At 33.2% G+C, this 19,186-nt stretch overlaps 3 protein-coding genes across 10 annotated transcripts in view; 1 reads left to right on the top strand and 2 right to left on the bottom strand.

Moving 5' to 3' along the window:
* The window catches only part of LOC111708996 (uncharacterized), a gene marked incomplete in the record, with an annotated part of 8,429 nt that extends 7,799 nt beyond the window's left edge, over window positions 1-630 (bottom strand). The window contains 1 exon segment of the mRNA XM_023482536.1: window positions 520-630. Within this exon segment, the coding sequence (XP_023338304.1) occupies window positions 520-542 (23 nt within the window).
* A 1,136-nt stretch (window positions 631-1,766) lies between these two features.
* LOC111708994 (altered inheritance of mitochondria protein 3) lies at window positions 1,767-6,821 on the top strand. Of its 8 annotated transcripts, none has more exons than XM_023482532.1 (9): window positions 1,767-1,915; window positions 2,603-2,798; window positions 3,700-3,822; window positions 4,608-4,732; window positions 5,024-5,119; window positions 5,717-5,833; window positions 6,001-6,349; window positions 6,482-6,523; window positions 6,572-6,821. In XM_023482532.1, the coding sequence occupies exons 1-9, from the start codon at window positions 1,854-1,856 to the stop codon at window positions 6,806-6,808; spliced, it is 1,347 nt and encodes a 448-aa protein (XP_023338300.1). In that variant the 5' UTR covers window positions 1,767-1,853; the 3' UTR covers window positions 6,809-6,821. The 8 variants fall into 8 exon arrangements, with proteins under 8 accessions (XP_023338300.1, XP_023338299.1, XP_023338298.1 ...); XM_023482531.1 differs by having other exon boundaries at window positions 6,001-6,364; window positions 6,473-6,523; XM_023482530.1 differs by having other exon boundaries at window positions 6,001-6,377; window positions 6,471-6,523.
* A 3,423-nt stretch (window positions 6,822-10,244) lies between these two features.
* Window positions 10,245-17,987, bottom strand: LOC111708979 (myelin P2 protein). Its single transcript, XM_023482510.1, has 8 exons — window positions 17,937-17,987; window positions 17,599-17,628; window positions 16,500-16,606; window positions 15,098-15,155; window positions 14,319-14,385; window positions 13,158-13,221; window positions 11,668-11,770; window positions 10,245-10,431 (listed from the first exon to the last, which is right to left on the bottom strand). The coding sequence occupies exons 2-8, from the start codon at window positions 17,625-17,627 to the stop codon at window positions 10,383-10,385; spliced, it is 477 nt and encodes a 158-aa protein (XP_023338278.1). The 5' UTR covers window position 17,628; window positions 17,937-17,987; the 3' UTR covers window positions 10,245-10,382.
* Between the last annotated feature and the right edge of the window lie 1,199 nt (window positions 17,988-19,186).

The raw sequence follows: 19,186 nt of genomic DNA, 5'->3' as shown, positions 1-19,186 counted from the left end.
TGAACTGTCTATATTTAGATATAAAAAGGTACAGGTAAATAAGTTGACCACGACTAGGCCGGGTTAAAGAACTAAATAACCTATATGTACGGGTTACAAAGAATAAATGAAATAGGGTTTTATATTGCATAAAAAATATACAATTTCTGAAATGATAAAAAGTTTATATTCACAAGAAAATGAAATAAATATATGGGGAAAAGTAATTAAACAATTGATAATGAATAATTTTTTTAAAGCTTTAAGTTAAAAACATTATTCAGATTTAAATTAGTTACATTCTAGAAATTGGAACAATTATGAACTGTAAATTGAGAAGCTTCCGTTCCAGCAAGTGTACCAGATTTATTCCGGAACGAGTTATGCATTCCACACCATAATGAACTATTTCAAAAACACATCTAAATTTTAGTGCAAAATTTCTAGAAATTCCAGAAAATCTGAGAGAACCCGATATTCCAGAAATATTTCCGAATTCCTAAAAAACAGAATCTAGATAAATAACAAAAACAAACTTACCAAATAACCAAATGTACAAACATTATCCGAAAACTCAGTCCTAAGTCACCTAATGACGATCTTTAAATAAAAGCTTTAAACAATAAACTCCAAAGCTGAATTCAAACTGAAGATTTGTAATCAAATGTCTATTTATATATGGGATGCTGCAACCTTCAATAATACTTTGATTTTTAAAAATATCTATATTTTATTATTGGGTATTTTGTCCACCCTTAAGGTTGAATAATGTCTTTTCCAGACATAATAAAAAAATACAGTGGTGGGGGGTTGACACCTCTCAGGGGCTTTTATAGGAATTTTTCCAGGGAGGGTGGTTTAGCTTTATCAAATTATTAGCTATGTTGCAGTGGATAAATACAATCTAAAAAAGCAAACCAATAAAAACTAAAAGGAAGTAGTATTCCATTAATTTAAATGATAATTATATGTTTAACTGCAGCTTGGGAACCAAGATTTGCCTGCAAACTAAACTTCTCTAAGCTCTATAAAAATTAGAAATCGGTCAACCCTGAGCTATGATAACAGGAAAACAAACAGAGTGTTCTACTTTATACAGTAAACACCCCCTCCTCCACTTCTCTGTATAGAATACTAATTACATATTTTTTAAGTAGTTTTTCAAAGAAGACTTTTGTACAATTGAACAATAAACCATTTCCTAGACAGTAGCATATACAATACAAGGACATGCAATTGTAGGCATTAAATAAAACAGAGGAATTTAAGGACCATGGGGGGGGGGGAGAAGCAAAAAATGTCCTTGATCATTTGCCCCCTCTGGCTAAAAATCCTGTTTATGCGCTTGTTTCTTTATATTTGTAATTTTCCACCGTTTCGGAATAAAACCAAAGAGAGTACAGAATGAGCAATCACAGGCGTACACAGGGGGGGGGGCTATGAGTGCCAGATACGGCTTATGGGGATGAAGGGGAGACGTCCCCTCCTGTAAAATTAGGGGAGACATTCTCCTCCCTGGAGAACTTGGGGATGGATCCCCCCTGGAAAAATTAAGAGCACAAAAAAAAGAGACCAAGCACCATAACTCCCACAAAAAAATTTCCCTGCGGTGCCACTTATTATTATTAAATAAGGATTTTTTATAAAAATATAAATCTTGCCTATGCACATTTACCACCCACTCCCCAGCTGGCCATGGTTGTTTGGGCGAAAATTTGAATGAATTCCCTGTAAAAAATCAAGGGGGGATAAAAGATTTTGGCGCGCTTCGCGCTCAATATTGATCAATAGCCCTTTCATCCCAGTTCCTCAAGATCATTTGAGAAGTGCTTTTAATTGTCTGTATGTTCATGATTGGGTTATAATTTGTGAGAATGAAGATATTTTGTGTATTTATTGTCGGTTTAAGTATTTGCGGAGCTGGTATTATTAAAAGGTATATTTTTATTAATAATGCATGATATGTTGTTTATTTCTTTACCTTTTTTCTTATTTGCATTCACGTGTGTTAATTTTTACGAATTTTATTATTGGTGTTTATGTTGTTTATATTTGGTAGATTTATTTTTCATTTAGATCCAAGTTCAAACCAGAATTATTGGTCCATCCCCCCCCCCCACTTCTTTTGATATTGCTCGTACTTTTTTAAAAGTTAACACTTTTCTTACGGAATAGTTCATTTTCTTAATGTTAAGAATCGTGTAGTTTTGTATAGTTTTGTTTTATTTCGTTGGTGTTAACCATTATTAATTATGGCATTTATATTGGTTTCAACTTATTATTCACGCATATAGATATCTTTGTTTGTTTGTATCCTTAAAACGTCGAAACGGCTGAATCGATTGGGCCCAAATTTTGTGTGGGACCTCACATGGTTACAGGGAAGGTTTGTGGATGATCAAAATTTAAAAAATTTGGCGAGAACTACACGTTTCAATTGTCCTTTTTACAACGTAGGAAAGCAAACTATTGCTGAACTTTTAACTTTCCATTTGGGGTTTTAATTTTATTCAGAAATGAAATATTTTTGTTATATTAATTGTACTGTTGTTTTAGCTTAATTCACAAATTATCACCATTTTCTGCTAGGAGAAAGTCTTTATTTCAAATTTAAATGTTCTAGGGGTGAAGGATCCGAAGATGATTCAGTAAGTGTTGAGGATAATTACAATGATGATTCTGAGGATTCCTTTGTTTCTGAAGAAACCGTGAATGATGAATCTGTTTTGACTCGACCTGGAGGGTATCATAGAGGACATGGGAACTGGACTGGGAAAAGGATTGCTAGATCTGTTGGCAACGGACTTAATGAGCTTCAGGTAAAATATTGTGCGTTTTTAATTGGCCTTCTATTGTAGAAAGGCTCGATTCACAACGGAACACCTGTAAAATCTTTTTGTGAATAGCTGAAGTTGGTTATCAGAGTGGTCATCTAAATATAGGTGGTTTTCAGCGTGAAATTAACTTAATTACTTTAACATTTCTTATATTCCATAAATTATTTTTAAATAAAGTTTTTTTGTTAGGATTGATGCGATGTTTTACACGTTGATTGTCCAGTTTCTGATGTTTTAGTAATATTTGTAAAAGTGGAATAAATATCTGCTTTTAGTATCTTTATTTGTAGAAAAATTTGAAATTTAGTCCTCAAATAAATTTGATTGCCAGTTCACAAAATAAAGATCGTAGTGTTTGTTTCATCCGTAGTCATGACAAATATTTAATGGAAATATCAAATATCAAGCCTGGGAGTACTTTTGATTTGCCAAACTAATTTGTGGAAACCAATGCGCATGTGCATAAACAACAGTTTGGATGAAAAAGGGTAGATAATCGTAGGATTTAAAGGATGACTAATGAAAGCATCAGCTGTTTCAGGGTAGATTTAGGATAGGTAATCCAGCCTCTATTTAGGGCAGATTTATGACTGATGAAACAGTACTTCCCTAATCGTGCAACAAGTCTAAAACGTAGGATAAACCTAGGATTTATTAATCGTAGGTTTATCCTACGATTAAGATACTCGTCTGACGAAGCGGCCGAATATCTTTATTTGTAGAAAAGTTTGAAATTTAGTCCTCAAATAATATTGATTGTCAGTTCACAAAATAAAGATCGTAGTGTTTGTTTCATCCGTAGTCATGACAAATATTTAATGGAAATATCAAATATCAAGCCTGGGAGTACTTGTTGAATTCTAATATTTTGAATTCTAACTAGGTGTCTACAAACTGCAGAACTGTTGTAGCGATCAATGTGGCTGATCCTGTCTCCTGTTCTAAGATTAAGCAGGGGGAGTTACTGAAGTTCGACGCCGTTTATTCTCCAGGTTGGGGCTCAGTGGTAAGTTCAACGCTAACTTTTTATTTATTGTAATCTTCCCAGAATAGTGATCTGTAAGGTAAAACCATGTTTAAAAGGGAATTGAGTTATGCACAGGGAGTAAGGAATAGAAGGGAGATATATCTGACGAGTTCGCCCTACCATATGATTATACATGCTTTGCAGACGGGTACTTCATTTGTATAAGAAATATTTGTCTGATGTACAATTACCGCGTATACAATAACCTATTCTGAATAATTCTTATAAAAATGGAGTACCGTCTGCAAAGCATGAATAATCATATGGTAGGGCAAACCGCGTCAGTTAAATCTCCCTTCTATTCCTTACTCCCTGGTAATGCACCACATGCTGATTCACAATGTATTCACAATTGTCTTTTCTCATTAAACAGTAGGAAATCTCTGAGGTTTGATATCTAGTTATTAACTACGTTTTCTTTTACCCTTTATTTTTTGTTAGATCTCTGACCCCCTTAGGTAGTTTTTTTTAACCCTTCCCCATTTGATAAAATAGATCCTGAAGTTAAATCTCTGCCATTAGGTTATGGCTCTTAGTTTGATCTTTGACCTTTAGTTAGTTTGATCTCTTTCCCTTAAGTTTGTTCCTAAAGTTGATCTCTTCCACTTAAATTAGGTAATGTTTAAGATATATTTCCCTCATAGTGGATCTATAATCCTGAGGATTAATTTCTGCACTTAGGTTAATGGTTATTGGAGTTTGAACTCTTCTTTTTAATTAATAAACGATCCTAATAAACGATCTAAAAGGTTGATTTTTTGTAGGTAACTGGAGGTCCTCATGAGAAGGAGCATGGTCAGGCTAACCCGGGTCAATATCAGGGATCTGATCCTAATTGGTTGGATCACTATGGGAACCTGGATATATCAAGTTTACCAGGACGGTGTAGGTAATGATTTTTTAAGTTGTTTTAAATACAGGCGTATTCAAGGGGGAGAGGCTATTGGGACTCAGCCCTCTACCCCCTGGTCCAGTCAAATCTACTGGTATAAGTGAGATTTCATGTCTCAATGGTCTCCCCCCTGTTTAATTTTAATCGATCCTGGTTTTAAGGCTAGAAATGAACTAAAGATGTATAATTTGTAGGATACAAAATTTTGATCTTGTTGCTTGGTGGATAGCCATTCCTTGAATACAGTGAAAGATAGTAAATTATTGAATTACTATCTGTATTTTCTAGGTATGATCCGTACAGGGCTCTCCAGGACCCAACTACTGCTTGTCTCTGTGTTGCTACTCAGGAGACCTGTACCCAGAATAGAGACGGATGTTTCTGGTAATCATTTTAAGAGTTTAACTATTCTATTTTTCTGTTAGTGGGATTTCAACTCGTTAAAATATTAACTCGACGGAATCCACTGCTTAAATTGTTGAGAATTTTGCCAATTACTTCAAAAAAAAACCTAACAAGTGCTGTACAGTGCTAAAATGTACATGGAAAGGGCTACAGAAAAGCGAGTTAGAGCGGTAAAATTAAGCTAAGGCGTCAACCCTTTCTTAAAATTTATGAGACTGTTTATAAGCAGGCTGAATCTGTGTGAATCTGTGCTGAAAATGTGTTAAATAGGTTGCATTTATTTGTTTTGAATTCGATTATTTTTGATCTGATACGTTCTTCGGATTGAGTTTAACAATTTTCTCCCTCTTGACGCAATATTTTTCGACGTATAGCCTATACCCCCCTTATTTTACGCGAACACTCCCTTTAAGCTGATCAAAAATGTGGAAGATCTGTTAAGTTGAAAAGTTTTATTCTGATTAGTGTTCCCAATGCGCAGAAAAGTTCAAATTTGTTTGGAATATATACAAGTTATATTTACAAGTTTGTTTCAAATGTGTATATATAAAGTTTGTGTATATTATATTTCTCTAGGTATGATGATAAGAAGACAGGATACAAGGAATGTATTTCTAAAGCAGAGAAGTTTTATAATCAACTGTATGCGCTTCTCAAGAAGAGGGGAAAGAAGTCCTTTGCTATCAACATCAAGTAAGTTGAATTTTAGTACTTTCACGTAATTGAAATTTAGAAAAGTGACTGCAAATGTTTAGGGCAACCTTTAAAGGGAATTCTTCAACATTATTTTATGGGTGGGCGTTTTGATTTTGTTGCCGGTAAAAGGGAGAAAGAAACATAATTTCACTTAATTTGTTCAGATATGGAGCCACAGGAGCAAGGGGTGAACTTCCACTTGGACCCTATGGTCCTGCCATCATCGGAGCTGGAAATCCTAATCCTTCTTCAACCATGGGTATTTACAAGCAACCTGCCGGGACACAACCTTATCCTAAACCTGCGTCATATGGGCCTCAACCTGACAATTCCTATTCTCAGGGGGGAAGTCTTTATGGCAAAAGTAATCCGCTCCAGGGTGAATACAGGACTGAACCTAGCATGTACCAACCTAACCAATACCAGACCAACCCGTCAAATATGTACCTACCCAACCTGCCAAATTTGTACCAACCCAACCAGCCCGACATGTACCAACCCAACCAGCCCAACATGTACCAGCCCAACATGTACCAACCCAACCAGCCCGACATGTACCAACCTAACCAGCCCAATATGTACCAGCCCAACATGAACGAACCCAACCAGCTTAACATGTACCAACCTGAATTGTACCAGCCCAACATGTACCAACCTGACTTGTACCAGCCAAACATGTACCAACCTAACCAGCCCAACATGTACCAACCCAACCAGCCCAACATGTACCAACCCAACCAGCCCATTTTAAACCAAAATCAGGGAAACTGGAGGCTAGATCAGGGCATGCAGCAACAATTTCAAGGTAATCCAGGCATGAACTTTGGACCTCCTTATCAAACTATGATGCAAGGATCTCAGGCTCAGTTTGGTCAAGTTGGTCAATCTGATAATAGGGGACCACAGCAACAACAGTCTGATTATAGGGGACCACAGCAACAACAGTCTGATTATAGGGGACCACCTCAGTAGCAGCAGCAACAACGGCAGTCAAATCCTGGAACTGAGTCTAATGTTGTTCAAACTAGAAAGAAAAGGAGTGCTGAGAAAAGGAGTGCCCACTGTAATGCTAGAAAAGAAAAACATCCTGCTAAGAAAACTGATTCCACCAGCAATTCGTCCAAGTTGACTTCCCCCCAGCGCAGAATTAGACAAAGGAAAACTGGATACAGAGCTTCTTGATTTATTTATCATTTTATCTATGTAATAAACTTATTTATTTTATCTGAATGGTTTTAAAATTGGAGGTTGTGAAAAGAGCATTAAGTTGATTTCTATTATTTGTTTGATGGCAATTGAGTGATCTACATCTTGGGTTGATTCGATATGCATGCTAATATTTTTATTTTACTGTGCGCGTTGAGATTTTCTTTTTTACATTGAAATATCACAAAGTTGGTTAATGAGTGATTTAAAGATGGATTTAGTATAAGGAGTTAGTAATGGACTGAGTGATACTTCAAGATGCAATATTCAGTCAAATTTGTCAAATTTCATTGTAAAACAGTACAAGAATTTAACACAAAATATTAATCTTAAGTAAAATTGAAAAAATGGTTTGAGTTGTGCTTTTTTGATGTGACGCGGCTGGATTTTTTAAAATCACATTAAAGGCCCTAGTTATCTCAATTAAAAAAGCAGTTTTGCCAGGAAGAGTCAAATGTGGTGGTACGGAAGGGGAAATAGTGGTGGCTCATGGCCGCCTGCTTTCCCCCGCTCCACAGATATTACCCTTTTATGATTTAATCCTTCAGCAGAAACTTATGTTATTAATGCATTTAATAGATAAAAGTTATAGTCTAGTGAAATTTTTTGGTAAAATACTTAAAATTTGTATAATTTAAAGGGAGTTACCAGCTATGTAAGGTAGTTGAACTGAGTATGCAGTGTTGTGGAAAACTTCTTTCGGATTCCTTTGAGAAATATTAAAATTTTTAAAGATCTGTAAATCAAGAGTTTGAGCGCAAATTCGACGTTCAAAACTCCTACTTTGGGGGTGGATACGTTTCAGAATAAGTTTTTTAAATTATTAAATAACGACAACAAAAAATAAAGTAAAAACTATACAGTAATCTAATTAGATGGTTAGGAACATATTTCTCATAAGAAATTTGTCAAATAAATGCTAAAACCGATTATTTCGTTTTCATTATTATATTGAATTTCTAATTTTCTTTGAAATTATTCGCAGGTTTCTTCAAATTCTTCAAATGTTGTGTTTTCAATAATAATTCTAGAAAATCTGTGAAAATCTTTGTGAATAATGAGAAACCAGAACAATGAGAAAATAGAAACTAAGAATCGAACAAGATTACTTATTTTCGATAATAAGATTCATTTTTATTTTCTCAACATGTTCCTATAACATGACGTCTGCAGTTTGTTGTAGAACTTTTTTACACTTTATGTCGTCGTTATTAAATAATTTTAAAAAAACTAATTCTGAAAACGTATCCACTCCCAAAGTAGGAGTTTTGAACATCGAATTTGCGCTCAAACTCAGGATTTGCAGATCTTTTAAAAGTTTAATATGTCTCAAATCAATCCGAAAGAAGCTTTCCACAACACTGCATGCTCAGTTCAACTACCTTACATAGCCGGTCACTCCCTTTAAGAAAATTTTAAGATTATTTTATCCCAAGAGTTGGCAATGAATCTTAACGACGATTTTCTTTGCTTTGTTTTGCCTTAATGCTGGATCAGCTTGGCTTTAAATAGTCCTGAAATATCCAGTATTAATAATAAACTTTCTTTTAAATCTACGATTAAAGATCCTTTGCTGTGAAAGAGTGAACACTTTAATTGCAATAAACTATTTTGATTCTCTTATTGATAGTCAGTTTTAAAACATTCTCATAATTTTTCTTGTACAGGGTGTCCCAAAAAACGTGGGAATTCAGTGACGAATTCGATATCGTCTTTGTTATGAATTAGCATTGTAATACCTAATTTCAAAAGCCATAATATTATTATGTCTGCTAGAGTTTATTTTATGAAAAGGGTAAACGACTGCAAAGATGTGTCTATAATGTCTCCGCAAGATGAACAGTGAATACGGACAAGTTTACTCTGTTTGTATACTGTAATTTTCTTGTTTTATTAAGTGCAACCGGTTGCAGTCAAAACATAAACAAACAAAATGTAAACATAGCAGACGAAACTCTTACAGATTACAGCTTTCTCAGTAGGTATCACTATACTAAATCAAAGAATTATTTGAAAAGACGATATCGAATTCGTCACTGAATTCCCATGTTTTTTGGGACACCCTGTATTTTACTTCAATGGATTTTTAATTAAAAAAAATTTGCATTTTTTAAAATCGGTGCTCTGGCATTGCTTTTTTTGGAAAAAGGTATTGCTGATGGTTGAACCTTAAATTCTTGCTAACATTTTTTGCAGCGCAAAAAATTAGGAATGCAATAGTTCCTGGCACCTTTGTTACTGTTTACTGCCTACTGTCTCAAATCAGGAACCTTTATAACCTAGCAATGGAGCAAACCCGACCCTGTTCCTCCGTCTTCTCCAAACCTAGTCCCACGACTTATCACATCTGAGCTGAAAACTTTTGAATGGGATATCCTTAATCCCGATCAGTTAATTAATCTGGAGATTAATAGTAAGAGGAGAACAAGCATTATTTAATCTCGAGATAAAGAAAAAGAGTGGATCAAGCATTAATTCCGATATCCAGAAATCAAAAGTTCGCCATATTTTTAAAAAATGTATTTAGTTTCAAGGATCGGACACTTAAAAAAAATAATATTGAAAGGACGAGGATTTCGATGTGGTTCGGACGAGAAAATGATGAGAATGTGGTTCGGACTAGAGATTGATGTGGTTGGCCTTCCTCCCCTCGCTTGGGTCAAAGCAGTCGTAGGGCCTTATTTACTGCTTGAGCTTTTGGATTCAAGCTTCATCTTATTTTCCACAGAGTTGAGTTCAAAAAACCGGTTTAATATTCTATTTGGCGGATTTTCATGGTAGGAATTGGCGCATTTCGGGTTTTTATGAGAACAAGACTCAACATTGAGCCTTATTCGCCACTAAAACCAACCAAGGTAGGTTTCAATTTCATTGGGCCTAACTCCTTAAGTCGAGCCGAAGATCTTGCAGCTGTCAATCACGTGACACAAGCTGGGTCAAAGATTGGGTCAGAAAGTCAGATTTAAGGAATTACAGCTCGAGTCGAAGTCTTAAAATCACGAGCTCAGGGTTTCCTTTAAGGATGAGACTTATATGACGACTATTTCCTTCTATTCATGACTCTTTGCTACTAAACTTCTTTTTTTCTAAAGCATGAAATAAAGCATTTAAAGAATACACTTAAGAAAGTCGGTGGATCTAGGATTGGGATTTTTTAAAATAGGTTTTCTTAAATATTTTTAAAGCCGAATAATTGTAGTAATTCACATTTAAGAATTTATTACATAATTATTATAAATGACAATTTATAAACCTTACTGGAGACATGGTACTGCACTAGGATTAATATAAACAAAAAATGTTTCTTTGTTTATTTCGAAACCAGTTTTTGAACCAGTTTCTAGACCTTTTGGAAGTATCTTGTTGCTGTGATAGGACTTCCAACCACACTAAATTAATATATGCGTGAATTAAAGAGAGTGTTCGTGAAAAATGAAAGGGGGTATAGGCTTATGGCGAAAAATAAACGCTTTTGATCGCTCCTAATGTTATTTCTATCTGTTGCATCTATAAGGAGAAAATTGTTAAAAACGACTTATGCTGAAGAACGTAGCGTCCATACAAATTCAAAAAGTTGCATCATTCAACTCGGATCATAAAATAATCAATTTAATTCCAAACAATTATCATTCAGATATTACAAACAATAGTCATTGATTATTTTTCGTCGAATTCGTATAAAGTTAATATTTCACAATATTTCTGATTAAAAAAAAAAAAATTTCGCTGGCGCTAGATTTTCGAACATTTCTGAAAAATATGAAAATCTCTTCCTCATTATTAGAAATCCTCGAAACAGGAATAAATGTTTTCAAAAGTAACTATCAGATCATAAAAAATAAAAGGATATTATTAAATATCAACTATTTACGAATGGATCGAAAAATTATCGATGACTATTGGTTGTAATATCTGAATTATTTGTTTGGAATTAAATTGAATGTTGCAAGTTTGCAATTTTCTGAATTTGTATGGACGCTACGGTCTTTGGTATGAGTCGTTTCAACAATTTTCTCCTGATAGACGCAACAGATAGAAGTAAGATTAGTAGCGCTTAAAAGTGCTTATTTTTCGCCGTTAGCCTGTACCCCCGTTCATTTTACGCGAACACTCCCTTTAATAAGCAAAACATATACTAAAAAGGACACATTTTAGCTTCGTGAGAAAGACGATATGCCTTTGCAATTAACTGAAATTGTAACGAAATCCAATAAAATTCCTTAAAATGATATTTAGTGCAGATTGCCAGATATAATTTAATAATACTTATCGGAAATAAAGGAATTATAATGGAAATTTGTTATACCGGGTTGGGTTCTTTAACGTGTTAAGAAAATACCTGGAATCATCTCAATCCATGACAATATATAATTGTGTGCCACGAAATTACATGTTAAAAGACGGATTGAAGATCGTCTTTAATCTCTAAAGTATTTTGCAGCATTCATCCTTGGAATTAACTTAACATTGGCATTTCTAAAAAGTGGTTGGCATTTTTTTACTCAATACTGTAAATGAAGATAAACAAATCTTGTTTTTTATAATTTTACTTCTAAAATTAGGTGGACGAATGCCGCAAGTTAATTCATAGATCAATGACGATCTTCAACTCAGTTCCTATTTACCTGAGGGTAACCGTCATACGCTTCCCATTCTCTGTAAATGTTCTGATCTCCGTGTAAGCTGGGTCCTCCGTGGGGGTCAATACTTTCTTTAGTGAGTTACCAGCTGAAACAATTTTATCAATTTCTCTTTCTTTTATGGTTTTATATTTTTTAGCTTTTGTTTATGTACTTCTAATTATAAGTGTGCTGCAAAATCAGATATACTAACAATTTTTACATCAAATTCACATTTTTTTTGCATTTCTTTAGTTTTTGCTTACAGTGAGCATAGGAAATCTGTGGAATAGGAAAACAATAATAAAGTAAATTTGATGGTATTACAAAGAAAATAGTTTTACCATTACCTCATAAATCTAAAATTAATTAAAATGGGTTTTTATACAGTAAACAGTATACACTACATAATTGCTGTGTCTTATGCTCAAATTGGAATATCTAATTCAAAACATAATTAGAGTCTAAAAGTCGTCTTCCTTTTCCACAGTTTTTTTGAGTTCACTGTTCATCTTTTGAGTTACAAACAAAAATCTCAGAATATTTATTATTTAGAGGAACAACTGTTGGAGTAGAGTATATTACAGCAAATATTTATTAATTAATATGTTACTCTATGTATATGTATAGTGTTGTGAAACGTTTTGGATTATTAATTATTAATTAATAATACTTTTAAGATTTAAAACTGTTTCAAGTTAAAATTTACTTTTTTTTTAACTTAGCAATATCTTGATTCTAAAAAAAGAAAAATTATCCAAAAACTTTCGTTACAACACATTTTCGTTTTTGCATCGTTTTTGGTCGTTTTTTTGGCATATGTCGGGCTCCAAATTAACCAAATTTTTAGCGTAAGAAAACAAATAATTCAAATAAACAATTCTGAAAACATTGCCAAATTTTGACCCTGATAGAAAATACAAGGAAAAACTAAGTGAAGGCTTACTATCTGTGTATTTGAATTGTGAGTGTAAAGGGACTGTGAGTATAATCACAAGTGACCCTCCATGCATAGATGACAATGCCCTTTTTACAACAGTACGTAAACTTAAAAGCTTTGGCAGGTCAAGACTAAAATATATATTCATGCCTTTGCTACTTCAAACTAGGGTTTCAAGCGAAATAGGAAAATTTCGCCTCAATCTGTTTCGAGAAAAAAGTGCGAAATTTTCGCGAAATAAGAAATTCGAAATTTCGCGAAATAAGAAATTATAAATTTCGCGAAAAAAATAATTTCGTGGTAAATAAGGAATTTTTTTGAAAAATGCAAAATTTTTTCGAATATTCAAAAAAGACAAATTTTTGGGAATATCTTTTCGTGAGAGTTTGCCTAGATTTTGCATTTTTCGCTTCATTCATTTTTCACGAAAAAGTTTTCGAAATACAAACGAAATTTTCGCATTATTTTCAAAATTTCAATATTACCGTTGTAAATCGGGCAATTGCCATCGAGGGTCACAACTTGAAATTACGCGTACAGTCCCTTTAATACAAACCAAAAGTTGCGATAGCCGGCACATTTCCACCACGAGGATCTTTCTCCATGAATGGAACCCCGAGCTGAGAAACAAATTAATAGATTTACATATTTAAATATACATAGATATTATATACACATGTTTTTTTAAATAGAATTTTTAAAAATAAGATTTGCTCGCCATTTACTAATGAGTAGATAAAAATACAATATAAAAGAAAAATAACAATCAGAAGCTAACAAAAAAAACATATTTAGCCAATTTAAGTCGAGTCAATGTATATAATTAAGTTAAGGCTGAACATTTTATAAACATTTTTGAAATTTAATTTTAATCCATGATTTAATACCGAGCCCGGGTAAACGATGGGAGTATCTTTTTATGCAGAGTATGACTCTACGAATAATAATATACAGGGTGTCCCACGAAACGTGACAATAGCAAGACGACTTGAAAGTCGTCTTTGGTATTTGAATTTATTTGTGACATTTAGTCTTCTATCTACTTTAACATGTATGATTCTTGAAACAATTATCACATAATTCTCCTAGCCCTGGCATTTCCAAAAAGTGGTCTGCGTTTTTTGTGCTTTCAATATTACCGGAGATATAAAGAGTTTGGTTCAGATTTCAATTTTGTTAAATAAAAGCAAAATTGTCGAAATCTGAACGAAATTCTTCATATCTCGGGCAATATTGAAAGCACAAAAAAGGTAGACCACATTTTGGAAATGGCAGGACAAGGAAAATTTTGTGATTATTATCTCTAGAAATTTACTTCTAAAATTAGGTTGACAAATAAACGCAGCAAATTATATCAAAAATCAAGACGACATTCAAGTCGTCCTGCATACTGTCATGTTTCGTGGGACACCCTGTAGACCCATGGGCAACGGCAGGCAATCCAGCAAATAACATATATTACTACTGAGTACTAGAAGGCTTTATGAGGTAAAGAAACTAAACTAAAACATTTTGAAATTCCGTTTGCTCGACTTCTTACAAATTGATAGCAATGTAAAAAAAATTGTGTGATATTTTTAACATTCTGTTCAGATAAAATCTTTGTCATTTTGAAATTCTATCAGTAGGTCGATATCGCTATCAAAATATTTATTTATCTGAACAGAACGTAAGAATTTCTTTTTACTGTCGTCTTCGTTTGTTTTTATTTTAATACCTCGAATTCTGATGTACTAGAGAAGAGGCTGGATCCAAGTGTTAATTTTATTTTCCCGCCACCTTGACTGAACAAAAATCAAGTTTTAATAAAAAGGAGACTTTTTCATCAAGAGGTTTAACAAGTTCTAAACTTTTGTAATTTTAATCCTTACATAAAGCAGTAATCCGTATATTTTGAAGGTTTAACAGATTAAGTTAATTTAATTCCTTGGATAGATATTTTAAAGGTTGAACCAATAAGAAGACACAACTAATCTATTCTCAACTTTAAATTAAAAGGTTCCGCTGTGAATCAGCGTTAAAGGGACTGTAAGCGTTGTTTCAAGTGACCCTCCATACACAGATGGAAATATGCCCATGCCCTTTATTCACAACTCATAAAACTAAAAGCTTTGTTTAAGTAAGTAATGAATTATTTATCTATTTTTTGGTTTATTTAAACTGGTTATTTTCATTCGTGGTTTCTCTGCAAAAGTGACTTGTTTATGAGAAACAATACAGAAATTATCAGAATTTTGTGGTTTCTCTGCAAAAGTGAATTGTTTATGAGAAACAATACAGAAATTATCAGGATTTTTTAAACGTCTCGAGTCAGGAAAAGCGTTGTTGATTAGTGATATATCTTATAAACAAGATCAGATTTTCATTCGTCTTAATATCATTCACATCATTTATCTTAATATCTTTATAACGCGATGTGGTTCAAAACGTCGCTAAAAGTTCGGGCCTGGAAATTCTAAAGAAAACATTTAATTCAAATTTTAAATGATATTTTTCCTAATTGTTATTCTAGGGTTCACGCTCTGAATTATCTGCCTTGTGAACCAGTTCAAACCTGATAAAATAAGAAAAATAATTTCAAAAGAAAAAAACTAAAACTTTTTACGTTTTGTTATTCGACGTTTTGTACCCACTCCCAATATCTGAGACATTAGAAAAATACCATACGGTTAGAAAAATACCATACTGTTAGAAAAGTACCAGCATAGCGTAATGTAAGATAAATACCGCACTGTTAGAAAAATACCATACGGTTAGAGAAATACCATACGGTTAGAAAATACCATACGGTTAGAAAAATACTGTACGGTTAGAAAAATACCAGCATAGCGTGATGTAAGAAAAACACCACACTGTTAGAAAAATACCATACAGTTAGAAAAATACCATACGGTTAGAAAAATATCGTACTGTTATAAAAATACCAGCGTAGCGTAATGTAAGAAAAATACCGCACGGTTAGAAAAATACCATAAACGGTTAGAAAAATACTGTACTGTTAGAAAATTACCACACGGTTAGAAAAATACCAGCATAGCGTAATGTATGAAAAATACCGCACTGTTAGAAAAATACTAACGTATCGGAATGTATGAAAAATACCGCACTGTTAGAAAAATACCAGCGTAGCGGAATGTACGAAAAATACCTTACTGTTAGAAAAATAGAAACCGAAATATATATAGATTGTGGACTAACATTTGTTTTCTTTCTAAAATTACGGAACAAAATACAAAATTTACGCTTTTATAAAATTAAACGATGGGAAAGATACAAGATTACTTAAGGAGCTATTTTAATTTAATTTAATTTTTCAAGAAAATAAATACTTTCTTGGAAAATATATTTTTCATTAAAAAAACTCTAAGAAGTATTAAAAACAAGATTAAAAGTAGTTTCAATATTGTTCTTAAGTAAAGTGCACAAACAGTTCTTAAACAAATCAGAGGCGTACACGCAAGGGGGAAGCTTTGAAGGTTCAGCCCCCCTAGATCAGTAAAATCTATAGTTTCCAGGGGGTTTTCAGGTTATTGATATTTATCAGTTAGAAACTCTTTAGTCTTTACAGTTCACAGAGATATTAATATTGATCAGTTAGTTCACAGAGATATTAATATTGATCAGTTAGTTCACAGAGCCCGAAACTTAAGACAGAGAATTGTAATGAAACCCAGTATCGATACCCCGGTTTCATGAATGGGGTCAGGCAGCTTTGTAGAAACCAATATTTTTGTTCAGAAAAATTATTTCTTATGTTTTTTAGCATTCTCTTTTTGTTTTCTGATTTCTAAAATTAAAATCTACGCAAATGTCCAATTATACTCTCTATGNTCTATGATTACCTAGATCAGTCAGGAACTCTATGATTACCTAGATCAGTAAGGAACTCTATGGTTACCTAGATCAGTCAGGAACTCGTCATAGTTCTCCGAGGATTCATATTTATATTCTCCCAAAATATATTCAGGTAAAGGTCCATCAGCGGCAAAACTCAGGCAGGCCAAGCTAGAAAATGGTAATAATAAGGGACTCTAGAAACATAATTTCCACTGACTCTCATTTCGAAAGAACAGTAAGTGCTGTTATTATGCGAGGGTACGTATATCTGTTGCATAAAAGGACACTGGGTAACCTGACTGGACAGTACGAGTGAATGCATATGCAGATCGTGCTACTTTAAGACTGGAGAATGTCAAATGACCCTCCATGTAAAGATGGCAATGCCATACTCACACCGTTATCCGTGAAAAATATTATTAATGATGTCGAAGATATTGTCGTTTTTCTTGCTTTAAAAGTGTTATAATTTTTGATTATTCCTATACATGGTTTCTCCTGCAGTAGAAAAGCGCAAGTCACTTGAAATGAAAAACGTTGATATCTAATTTATACTTGATCAGACAAAGCTTTTAATGACACTGTTGTGAATCTGACATTACCATTTTTGCATGAAATTACTTGAAATTACGCCTACATAGTACATACATAGTACATACATAGTACATACATAGTACATACATAGTGCATACATAGTACATACATAGTACATACATAGTACATACATCTACTTGAAAAAGCTGGTATGTGCAGTTCACAACAGTTTAGCCATAAAACATACATCTACTTGAAAGAGCTGGTATGTGCAGTTCACAACAGTTTAGCCATAAAACATACATCTACTTGAAAGAGCTGGTATGTGCTGTTCACAACAGTTTAGCCATAAAAGCACTGTCACACAAAGAAAAATCGCGCATTTCTGCTTTAGTAACAATGAAAAAATTGTCAGAATTGAGCACTGTATAAGCAAGAAAATTGATGATATCTTCCACATTATAGCGTTTATGATTAACGATACTGTACATAAAAGCTCCAATTTCTAAACATTTTCAGAAATATCAGTTTAAGCAAAATCCTTAGCGAAATTTTACGTAAAAAGAAACAAAGACGACAATAATTCCATAGTTTTCTGGTTTTCACGGTAACACTTTAAAACTCACCATAAGCCAAGAAAAAAAACTTTCATCATTCTGTGAATTAATCTCTTTCAATTTTAGAATAAAAAAGAATTATTGTTAAAGAAGAAAATTTATAAGTTTGGGTAGAACCGTAGGGGGGCATCGGGGCGAGGGGGGGGGTAGGGGAAGGGTACAGCAGACAGTTTTCACAAATATAAAGGACATAAAAGGCTAAAATCTGCATGTTTCGCGCGCAATAAATATATGAATTGTCACCCTTTAACAATTGAATTAGCCGCCCCAGAGCCTGGGATGGATTTTTAAAAAAATTGTGTGAACCCCTGAAACGTAAATGAATAAATTCAAAACTGAAGATTAGCCTAGATATTTGTTAAGATGCCGTCAAGCAACTGATAATTCTTGTTAACCTCAACATTTTTATATCTCAGCCAACCATAATGCCCAGGCTTTAAACAGTTTGGGAAAATAATTTTATAATTTTACAACAGTTTAGGAAAATATTATGTTTATTTTATAACAGTTTAGGAAAATATTATGTTTATTTTATAACAGTTTAGGAAAATATAAGGCTTATTTAAGAAGAGGCTAGAAAAGTAGTTTAAAATTTTTTATACGAATTTGTTATAGTTCTAGAATAAATACACTTGTTGTTAAAAGTTAGGGAATATAAAATGTTGATTTTCTGACAGTTTTTTTCATATCATACAGGGTTACTCACAAAGAATGAGACTGCAAAGACGACCAGAAACTCTTAAAATAAGACGATCCCAAGTTTAAATTAGCCTTAAATATAGTATTTTAATGGTCTATTTAATAATCTGACAAAGAAAGAATCAAATGAACAGTTGCAGAGAATCATGAATGTAAAGAAACATATTGTATAAACTCACTATACAATCGTCTCTGAAGTCTCATCCTTTGTGGGGGACCCTGTATTCATCCCGAAAAATGCCTAGGCACAGAAATGTTTCTTGAATCTTGGGGCTCAGGTCTTTCAACCCTTTTATGCATCCAAGACTTTAGTCTTTGCTTGTTCTGAAGATCTACATAAACAAAGGTTTGTAATTTATCAAATAGATCTTTAGAATAAATTACGGTTAATATACTCCCACATGTACTTTTGAGTTGTCTTTCATTTTATATTTATTTTTCTATGCTGAATCTGTGAAGTCATGTTTTCTAATTGGACAAATTATCGTCTTTCTTGACACTTGTGACGTCATGCAAAATTGATCCATTTTTCTGTTGCCATAATCATCTATAGTTGCCGTGGTAATGTATTTGGTAAGTTATATTTAGACTACAACAATTCAACAATTAGATCGGACATTAATTTTTTTCAAATATAAATTCATTTAAATCCAATATTTTAAAAAAAAAATAAACTTTTTTCAAAATTAGATTTTTTATTTTACAATGTTGTGAAGTTTAGGCCTTTTTACCTTTTCTATTTCAGTAAAGCAAAAGGTTAAAGGGACCATATAAAGATGTCAATGCTGTACTCACAACGGGACAGTTGAAACCTTTAAATAATAAAGAATATACTTTCGTTCTTTAAGGTTTAAAAGATTTTACGAGAGATTTTTGTAGATAGACCACAATTGAAAAT

Source organism: Eurytemora carolleeae, unplaced genomic scaffold (genome assembly GCF_000591075.1).
Source record: "Eurytemora carolleeae unplaced genomic scaffold, Eaff_2.0 scaffold926, whole genome shotgun sequence".
NCBI classification, from domain to species: domain Eukaryota; kingdom Metazoa; phylum Arthropoda; class Copepoda; order Calanoida; family Temoridae; genus Eurytemora; species Eurytemora carolleeae.
This window is presented reverse-complemented; position numbering and strand designations above follow the sequence as displayed.